General features: G+C 32.2%; 2 protein-coding genes across 2 annotated transcripts in view; both read right to left on the bottom strand.

The window, feature by feature from the left end:
• Nucleotides 1-4,378: 4,378 nt before the first annotated feature.
• Nucleotides 4,379-6,501, bottom strand: LOC117120965 (papilin-like). Its single transcript, XM_033266066.1, has 5 exons — nucleotides 6,442-6,501; nucleotides 5,982-6,140; nucleotides 5,604-5,798; nucleotides 5,469-5,519; nucleotides 4,379-4,939 (listed from the first exon to the last, which is right to left on the bottom strand). The coding sequence occupies exons 1-5, from the start codon at nucleotides 6,482-6,484 to the stop codon at nucleotides 4,677-4,679; spliced, it is 711 nt and encodes a 236-aa protein (XP_033121957.1). The 5' UTR covers nucleotides 6,485-6,501; the 3' UTR covers nucleotides 4,379-4,676.
• A 716-nt stretch (nucleotides 6,502-7,217) lies between these two features.
• Nucleotides 7,218-11,225, bottom strand: part of LOC117120944 (low-density lipoprotein receptor-related protein 8-like) — an 8,585-nt gene continuing 4,577 nt past the window's right edge. The window contains exons 4-6 of the mRNA XM_033266041.1: nucleotides 8,238-8,418; nucleotides 7,962-8,077; nucleotides 7,218-7,492 (exon numbers count right to left, since the gene is read on the bottom strand). Coding sequence (XP_033121932.1) covers nucleotides 7,218-7,492; nucleotides 7,962-8,077; nucleotides 8,238-8,418 — 572 coding nt within the window. The remainder of the gene's footprint in view (nucleotides 7,493-7,961; nucleotides 8,078-8,237; nucleotides 8,419-11,225) is intronic.

The raw sequence follows: 11,225 nt of genomic DNA, 5'->3' as shown, positions 1-11,225 counted from the left end.
CATTGAAGACGATTACTGTGCCCTTTACCTTTATTCGTGACTTTGTACACAAAGATAAACACAAAGAACATTGCATAGAGATAGCTTCTATAGGGGACCTATTATGGGGGACTTAGAATGGTAGAGAACTTCAAAACCGGTTACATGCAAACAAGGGAAGTTCGTACCTCTATTCAATCAAGAAGGCACTTTACATTAGGTCGGTATAGTATACTGTATGTACCTATGGTTCAATCATGAAGGTATATCAATTTACATTCTCCTATTTAGGGCCGTAACCAGGATTTTCATCATGTTGGTGCGGGGTGCAAAAATGGACCAAGATTCCTGGAGCATTTCTAATTCATGATCCATTTCTAATTATTACAGAAAATAACAATATATTGGGTAATTTTATGCCCGTCTTAAATTGTGAAACTTTTCCGATTTGGGAAGTAGGATACATACTTATTCATCGCTGGATACAGGCCTCAGGCCTGGGTGTTGTTTACATGAAATATATAAGACCTTTAAAAAAAATTCCGTTCACTATAATTTTCAGGCCATGCTACTCATCACGAATCATGTTGTAACAACCAAAAGCAGGTTCAATGATAGAACTATTTGACAATGCATCTTAAATATTGGGAACCAGAAACACAAGAGACCTCAATGGTTCAGCGCTCATAGGCTTACTATTAAAAATGTATGGCGAGCCGAATAGTTATTTAATCGCAAATATATATATAGGCCTATATATCTTAATTTTAAATAGAGACATATCTATTTTAATTAGAGATATCTCCGTTTTAAATAGAGATATCCCTATTACTAAACTAAGATACTGCTATTTAAAATAATTAGAGATATCTCTATAGATATCGTAGTTTTGCGATTAAATGAGAATTCGGTTCGACATAAAAAAAACTGATGATACTTGCTTTTAAAAGTCCGTTTGCAAGGACTTGAAAAACAAACCAATGATATTGGAATTACCCTCATTATGCAGAAATAAAAAAAAATATACTTATTCATTCTCTTATTAAATGACGTTTATTTTTCTTTTTTTTTTCTTTTTTGAATTGTACATGTGGATAATATTTCTTGATGGCTTTTGGAACCACATACTAGAATACACTTTTTTTAAATAAAAATATATGATAAAAAATTATTATGCTAGCAGTATATGACTGTGCTGTATTTATGTAGGGTATTATATAGGTAAAAGTATAGGCCTAATCTTTCTAAACATTAATACCGGTACTTTACTATAGGCCTATGTGACTAGCTTGCTTTGTTGGTTTTTGTAAATAAATAAATACAAATTTAAAAAAAATTAAAAATACACCCTCATTTAACATTTTACCTCAGCCTTAATTTTTTTTATAATTTTGATCTTCTTTTTAAGCAATGGTCAGCCTCAATGTGTTCTTATTAAAAAAAGTGTACTAAAATTTTACTCTACATGAGTACTTAAGTTTTTATGTATCTGCGTTAAATGTATCTTCTATTTGTAGACCTATCATTTGTCTATCAAGGGTTCACACAATATAAAGCCAACTAAAAAATATACTTGTTTGGGAACAATTTCTTTGTATTATAATTATTTACGTTGTTCATGATGTTAAAAAATACAATAGGTTCAAGCTTAGTGGGTATGTGTGAATTTATAGCCTATGCAATCTAATTTGTGCCTACTGATAGTCATGGCTCTCTGCCGTTTTGGATGGTATTTTTTTTTTGTTTTTTTTTTATGAATGTATTTTGTATGATTTTTAACGTACTTTTATTCTTTTTCGTTATTTTTTTCGTTCGATTTATTGTGTTTTAGTGTTTTTAAGTTTTTAAAATCTGATGTTTTGAATTTGTGATGTACTTTTGTATCGTATTTTTTTTATTATGAATGTATTTTAATGTATTTTGAAGAAAGTTTTTATCGATCGAGCAAACAATTTCTTCTTTTGGAGATAATAAAATGGTTCTGATTCTGATAAAGTAGCATCTAATTCAACGGGGATTCGTAGATTACTCACTGTAGAATTAAAAACATAATTTAAGCTAAACACATAACATAGCCAAACGTGGTTACCTTTAATAGAATGCAAAGTTAGAAGCGTTACAATTACATCTTGCAAACAACTTCAAAGTAATAACAACAATGTAAGAATTACGTTTTAGCACTGTATCATTCTGTCTCTTATACACATCTAGATGTGTATAAGAGACAAGTATATACCGGATTCATACAGGGCTAATCCACGTGCCTGTGAATGATTGTTTATATTCATATCGACGATGCTCCGAACATCAACGAAGTCAAAATTGGATGCTCGTATCTCTAATGCAGTTTTGTCGAACCAATAAACCACTTCACCTATTGGAATCAAAATGATCAAATTAAATATCCAAATAGATCTACAAAAATAAACTTTGATTTCTAGTGTGGAGTATACACATGATTTGTTATTAGTTGTTGGCAAACATTTTCCATAAATTCCATTGATTGGGACATTTTATTTTGCAATTCATTTGAAAAGAGGAAAACCATCTTTGAAATATTATTATTCACAAGAAATATTTATTAAATACCAGAATATTGATTGAACTTTACTTTTAAAAGTAAAATAAGATTTCTTGTGTTCTATAAAGGATAAAGCTTAAAGAAAATATACTTTGTTACACAGAATGGACCTTTCCGCTAAGCCCCGCCCCTTGGATATTGTTGCTAAGGTTCTACATTAATAACCCATACGGTACAAGTTAAAAAATATATTACAAGTATATTATAACAGAATGGTGGGTAGTTTAAGTAAATAATAAATGAATACCTATACTCGCCTACCTGTAAAATCAACGGTGACTGCTGTAACCAATCCACTTGCCGGGAAATCAGCAAGATCAGACACGCTTGACAACTTGAAACGCACAATGCGTTTACGATCGCCGAAGAAGCAAATACTACAAAAGAATACAGCAGAAATAGCTATAAGATAGATCAATGCTAGATCGTTATCTAAAGTGCTTAACAAATTATTATAGTTCACTGATAATGACTGTGTGATGTAGCCTGTCTCTTATACACATCTAGATGTGTATAAGAGACAGGAGTTTCCTCGGTATATATTATAGCTATGTAAGCCTACTATACAGTAAATCTATCTACAGTGCTTGTATTGGTCATATACCTGTTATTGTGTCCATTGTTGTTAAATCCGTTTTTGCAACCATTGATTACGTTGTTGCTTCCTCTACTGTCTCAGTTGTTACTACCAGTGAATTACCGGTAGTTGCATCCATTGTAAAAAGATATGAAACTGTCTCTTATACACATCTGCCTATTATATAGCAGGCGTCGAAACAAAAATTATACTTGTAAAACAAAGTGGTTTTACAAGTACATTAGGCCTATAACATACGATATAGGCCTGTTATATGATATTATGTCATGACTAATAAAATATAAATCTAATATATCATACACCATACCACAAATTATCGTATGATATATATCTGATATAACATCTATCATATTATATTATAGGCCTGTCATATCATATTATCATTTAATAATAATAATAATAATAATAATTGTGAACTTATATAGCGCATAATTTAAAATACCTCTATGCGTTTTACAGCAGGGAGTGGGATAAATTATTTAAATCTAATTAAAAAAGATAAATGAATATGAATTATATATATATATATATATATATATATATTATTATTATTAAACTTACTTATTTTAAGTTATGAATTAATTGATTAAATTAATGGTTAAATAGGCCCTATTTCTTTTCTTTTACCTTTCTATATTTCTTTTCTATTACCTTACTTACCATTCTCTTCCTTTTTTTCATGTCTTTTATTCCCTCTTCCTTCCTTTCTTTTCTTTCATTCCTACAACCTGTCTATCCTTTCCTTTACTTTCCTGTAATTTCTTTCTTTACCTCTCCTTTTTCTTCCAATTCCTTCTTTTAAATTTCTATTTCGAATACATTTTCCTTTTCTTGCATGCATTTTCTTTTTCTTTGCTTTTCACAATTTTATTCTTTCCTTTCCCTTTCTTTACCATTTAATGTTTTTTTCTTTTTCTTCTACCTTTCGATTTATTGCCTTTCTTTTTCGTTTCTAAATTTGTCATACCATATATAATATCATGTAATGTCATATCATATCATATACCTACAGCATATCATATATATAAGCTAAAGTACGTACCAAAATCGTGTACTAGATATTACATAATGCACTAAGATAATTTCACTTGTCACACTTTTATACATTATTTGATAGAGGTTTTGTCTCATATCAAAAGATTGTGACTCAAACAGTTTTGAATTTCATTTAGAGTATAATATTCAATTCAATCCCCTCATATTGAGTGTCAAATGTTTTCAAGTAATGATATTCAGTGAGTTTATATTGTATTTTGAATGTGAAATTTTATTTACAGTAAAATATAGACATAGATTTTCCTCAATAATAGGATGCTTCGATTGCACGACGACGGTAGGACCTCGAACGTAATGACGTCACATAAAGTCATATGTGCATGCGAGAACGAGAGTTCTCTTTGTCGTCTGGGTTTCTAGAACGCAGTTTGGCGCTGAATCTACGTTGTGCAGAAAACGTAGGACGGTAACGGATGAGTGAATCCGTTCTAAGGTCACGTCGTCGAGCAAATCTAAAGCGCATTAATATATCAAATGTTTTCTATACGTAACGCAACCTTGTTGAATGACCCCAGTTTCGGTGATATTTTGATCCAGTAGAGAACAGGACAATTTGTGTAGATGGTTGTATATTACAAAGCCATTGCAATCTGCAGTTAGCAAGCATTCAATGGCGCATTTTTTGGTACTTGTCACTTCAAAGCTATACACTGAACTGATTCGTTGTAATAGGCACATCTCTTGTTTTTCAGTGTCGAAGAACTTCGTAAAGTAACCTCGTGTAGCTAATATTATCGAACGTAAGTAAAAATAACAACTTATTGCTACAGAAATAATGGAATATTGCATTTGGCATGGGTATGACATACTGTATTCTTAAATTTTATTCTGGTTGTGTTAAGATTCAATTCAAAAACATGTTTAACGACGAAAATATGTCTTATCTACCCACTTGAGGGTGCTCAAAGGCCATTGCTTAATGTTCAAATTGTTAAAATGATACACTATTCAAATAGTTCTGACGACAGGCTTTGTCCAATAGGTGGGGAGAGGGAGATGTCCCTCACGGAAAGCTGAGTGTTCCCGACAGGAGCGAAAGGATGGATTTAGAAGTGACATGGGCATTTCTCATATTCCGAAAGATGACTTGATTTTATTAACCTACTAGAAAAACTTGTTAACTTATAACAACGCTTATACCATAGAGCAAAGAAACAGCTATGCTTAGACATAGGCTAGTTTCAAGCTACTGACAACACTTGTATGAATAACACATCAAATCAGCTTTCAATAAAAAGGAAATGAAGGATCTACCTTTGTGATATTTTGTAGATACACATATTATGCCTTTCTTACTTGTTAGATCTGAAAAAGAAAACAATTACGATAAGAAATAATAGTTTCCTGTGTATATACTGCTATTAAAGAATATGCCTACTATACGTCTACCTCGAGTGTTCATATTGGTTATGCTGGTGTCCGTTTTTGTGTCCGAGGTTACGTCGGTTGGTATATCCGACTTTTCAACCGTGGTTGTATACGTTGTTTCCGTTGTTGTTTCTATTGTTGCCAACACTGAGTTTTCAATTGTTTCATCCGTTTCTGTTTCCTTCGTTGTGACCGTTGTTTTTTCCGATACTGAATCTAAAAAGTACGGTTAATTTACTTATATGAATAAATATGTGTATATACATATTTATACAGAAATAATGAAACAAATTACTGTAATAAAAACGTCATTACATTTTTAAAAAACAAAATCGTGGTCCTTTAATAGAGTTTCGGTATAATTATAGCTATATAGGCCTACTATTATTATACTTGTACCTGGAGTGTTTGTATTGGCTATGAGGTCCGTTGTTGCGCCGGTTATATCCACTTTTGCAACCATTGATGCATACATTGTTGGTCCCGTTGTTGTTTCAGTTGTTGAGTTTTCAGTTGTTGCATCCATTGATGTGTTAATTGATTTATCCGATGTTGATTCTAAAAATTACAGTCAATTTATATATTATACACCTAAATGTAGGCCTATAGGCCTAGTACAGTATAATGTATATATAGAAATAATGAAACAAATTACTCTAAATCTAATAACAACGTCATCTACATCTCTAAAAAAAAACTTCCGAAATCGGTACCGAAGATATCGTCTGTTGCGAATACTACCACAACCACTTTTCCTCCCACATTGTGGTCCTTTATTAGAGTTTCCTCGGTATATATTATAGCTATGTAAGCCTACTATACAGTAAATCTATCTACAGTGCTTGTATTGGTCATATACCCGTTATTGTGTCCATTGTTGTTAAATCCGTTTTTGCAACCATTGATTACGTTGTTGCTTCCTCTACTGTCTCAGTTGTTACTACCAGTGAATTACCGGTAGTTGCATCCATTGTAAAAAGATATGAAATGCATGTACCATAATACTAACACACAGTCAGCAATTTTTACACATAGGCCCAAGTGGACTTACACTTTGCACAAAATCCCACGAGTTCTACTGTATGTAAACATTACTAAGGTCTAAAATTATTTTGTATATAGTATCTATTGTCAAGGTATATATGTAATGATGAGATGATAAATCAAACAGGATTGTCATTATATAGGAAAATCTGATTTGTCATCTATTAAACATAAGTAATCGACCTGTCGATCAGCCAATCAGTAATTACTGATTGATCAATATTGTTGATTTTGATTTTTGAAGCGATTTCGATGATTTGCTTGTTCATTCTTCTGTTTAACGGGGATACACAACCATACATTTATTTTCTTCTATGTGCACCTTGGCCATTTACAGTATTGCATTATGAAAGAATTGCCAAATAATTTGAATTGAACTGAATGCTGTTCCTTTGTCGCGGTCGTTATTTTATCCGATTTTGAATCTAAAAATTACGGTCAATTTATTTATTATTATACAATCCAATTTAGTTTATACAATAAGCCTCAGACAGGGATAAATATAGCCATTATCTTATGATAATGGCGGAATTTATGAACAAACGTCCGTTACATTTGTCATAATGGAGAATTTAAGAATAAATAAAAGAATTAAGAAAACGTACTGCTATAGTATATAAATAGTCCAGATGGGTTTTCAAATACCATGTCACTCACTGCATCTATATTGTAACCAGTGTCTTTGTCAGCTCGGAAAACAGCTGAATTTACGTTTATCCAGTATATACCGGATTCATACAGGGCTAATCCACGTGCCTGTGAATGATTGTTTATATTCATATCGACGATGCTCCGAACATCAACGAAGTCAAAATTGGATGCTCGTATCTCTAATGCAGTTTTGTCGAACCAATAAACCACTTCACCTATTGGAATCAAAATGATCAAATTAAATATCCAAATAGATCTACAAAAATAAACTTTGATTCCTAGTGTGGAGTATACACATGATTTGTTATTAGTTGTTGGCAAACATTTTCCATAAATTCCATTGATTGGGACATTTTATTTTGCAATTCATTTGAAAAGAGGAAAACCATCTTTGAAATATTATTATTCACAAGAAATATTTATTAAATACCAGAATATTGATTGAACTTTACTTTTAAAAGTAAAATAAGATTTCTTGTGTTCTATAAAGGATAAAGCTTAAAGAAAATATACTTTGTTACACAGAATGGACCTTTCCGCTAAGCCCCGCCCCTTGGATATTGTTGCTAAGGTTCTACATTAATAACCCATACGGTACAAGTTAAAAAAATATATTACAAGTATATTATAACAGAATGGTGGGTAGTTTAAGTAAATAATAAATGAATACCTATATTCGCCTACCTGTGAAATCAACGGTGACTGCTGTAACCAATCCACTTGCCGGGAAATCAGCAAGATCAGACACGCTTGACAACTTGAAACGCACAATGCGTTTACGATCGCCGAAGAAGCAAATACTACAAAAGAATACAGCAGAAATAGCTATAAGATAGATCAATGCTAGATCGTTATCTAAAGTGCTTAACAAATTATTATAGTTCACTGATAATGACTGTGTGATGTAGCTGAAACATGTCTGAAATGTTTTGAAAAATCCAAATTAATTAAGGTACTCACTCGTGTTGGGAGTTGACCACAATAGCTCTGGGGTCATTCAAATTCCCCAATATCATCACGGTATCAGACCCATCAAAATTTGATGAATAAATGGCTTTTTCTGACGTTTCCCCTATCCAGTAAATCTTCCGCTCAATTGTGTCTAGCGAGAGTGCACGAATATTCTCTAGGCTATCTAGGTCTAAAGAATAGTAAAGACATTAATTAGAAGCAGAAAAGTAGAAGAACCTTTTGGTGAATTTGTTTGTATAATTTCTTTTTATTGTGCAAAAATATATAAGCACACTCCAAACATGGGCCTTTAAAAATACATTCCATGTGTTTATAAATAATGAATGTGTACGTGCAGGAGAGGTAGTTTGCCCAAAACAAATTGCAACTATTTTTTTCACATAATTACCATAATAAAGTACACCTACATGATTGAGATTTGGTGGAATTTTTTCCAATTTGCATAAGCGGTTCCATTAGCTACAACTCTGTATCTAAGCATTCCATCATGACAAATTAAGTGTCTCACTCAATATAAGTAGTTACGGTATATCATTATGTGAAATATGCAAATTAGCTCCGGTCATTGCAACAACATTGATTATTGGTAAAAGCGTAGTATATCTATGATTTATTTTTGGGGGAAAAATGGTTAGACCCATGTTGGTGTTCCTATAATACATAATAACATAATTGTTATGTTCATTTCTGAAATTCATTCGCATTGGATCGGCCGTTTGGATGGATGTCCATATGAAAGGACGAGTCTGTGAATTGCTCTCAATTTCTCTTCTCTGGGCTGCCTGCTCTTTTGCGGTTCTCATGGTTGTAGGCTGAGAGGTTGCTCCTGGACCTTTCTCCCATGAGAAAATAAAAGATGAAAATGTATAAGTATAAGTATAAGAGACTCGTTGCGTATTAGGTGTACTCTAGTTGAGAACCCGAATTCGAAACATACGGACTTGCCACTGATAAGTACTCTACCTCTTATATTGTTATTTTTGCTATTATAGCCTAATTGGAATATTACAACTGTTTGGTATCACAAAGAATAAATGAGTCTCAGTCGAATGAGAAACGCTGTGGAACCAACTGGTAGACTCGGGGTTAACGGAATATCACCATTATCCCAGTTTTTTGAGCGAAAGAAATTTACAAAAATTAATAGAAAAATGGTAAAATATTAAAGAATTTACAAAATTAATACGGTACCGTAGCTATTAACCAACACACCGTCATCTTCTCCTTTACACATTGAAATATATCCGTAATTAATCTGTTACCTTTTGAACATGAAGCTTGGTAAAACTGCCCGTTACTGTAGCGGTTAAATGACACACAAAAAATGTCCAAAAGACAATTATAAAAAATATAAATGTCTATGGAGATATACGATACCTGGCATGTCTTATATTTATAATATGGAAAATTGATTTTCATTTTGAATAAAGTAAACTACCAATTAATTTAATCAATATAAATTGTTTAATTTTTTTTAACGTGGGAATCGTTAACACTGAAATATAAAATCAGGTCGATATATATTTGATTATGGTTCCACGATATAATTTAATCATATTCTAGGCATGACAAACTGATCACGCCCTGTATGGTAAGAGTAAGTTCATGATTTAGAAAGTACAGCATGGTCTTACAAGGTGTAAATTTTGACCTGCTCCTTTTAAATATTTTATAAAGTGTCAACGTTTAAGGTATGCAAAAACAGCTAAATTACTTGAATTAAAATATTGAATTTTATTTGTTTGAATGTATGATGTATCAGCTTATCAAATGAGTACAGCACCGTAAGCTTTTTCTTGTACGCGCCGAGTGATCAACAACGGTTTTTAATGTAGGCCTGTTGTATGCGCTTTTTGTATATTAATTACTTTATAAAATTGGGGGTTCGCTAAGTCAAAGGGGGGGGGGGGGGGGGGGTCCGCGAAGAATTTGGGTTCAGATTTTTAGACCAATTTTTCATGATTCCATTATTTGTCTTGTCTTACAACAGCGTGATTATGATAAACATAGACCGCTAATCATTTGGTGCCTTATAAATTGAAATACATTTGACATAGGCATAGACTTTGTTTACTGTAAATTGTTTTAACTAGCATTATATTTTAATTCCACTATTTTAATTCTGATCTGTTACAATATTTTATTTTTATGATGCTTTGTGTAAAGATGTTTAGTGTTAGAGGCACAAATCAGGTACTGAACATCTTGTTTATATATTTTTGTTTGTAAATATTGGTCTAGATTGGGTTCCATTCCCAAAACTTTGTCTTAATCACTGAAAATGCTCAAAATTAAATCTATTTTGGCACCAATGGCGTTTCATATTACCTATTTGCATGGCGTTCCATAGTACACTTTTTCTTAGCGTATCCAATTGCAACAACATAATTATAAAAAAAAAGTTTCTCGATACACCAAACGTTAGTGGCGCTCTTGGAAAAGTTTCTTAACATCAAGAAAAACCAATTAGAAACTTGTGGCAAGTCTAATATTGCTCTTACCTACCTGGATGTTGAATATATATTTTTTTTAATCAAGTGGCCCTTAATTTTACGAAATTAAAAATAAATTGGGGATAAAAGAAAATTACATTCAAATTTTGAGTCTGAAAGTGCCATTTCATGCCATCTAGAAATGCCATCGATCTTAGCCCCAACCATGTGAGACTGAGGTTATCGGCCATCTATCTGTAAAATTGACTTTCTGACCCCTCTTTATTTCGAATTCCAATATCCGCCACTGTTTAATGTTGCTTCTATTTCGTTTCTAGCTATAATCTTGGTGGAATATCAACCATGATTCGCTCTAAGTTTCACAAAAAATAAACAATAAATGTGGGATAAAAGGAAATTACATTCAAATTTTTAGACATAAAAAGTTCAACCATGGTGTGACTGAGGTGATTTCAAAATCCAGTATCCGTCACTGTTTAATGTTGCACTTTGGTGGCGAATCATTCTCTACTGTCTCTTATAC

The sequence above is a fragment of the Anneissia japonica genome, unplaced genomic scaffold, assembly GCF_011630105.1.
Source record: "Anneissia japonica isolate Jap-2015-1 unplaced genomic scaffold, ASM1163010v1 scaffold1239_len605302_cov174, whole genome shotgun sequence".
NCBI lineage: Eukaryota > Metazoa > Echinodermata > Crinoidea > Comatulida > Comatulidae > Anneissia > Anneissia japonica.
This window is presented reverse-complemented; position numbering and strand designations above follow the sequence as displayed.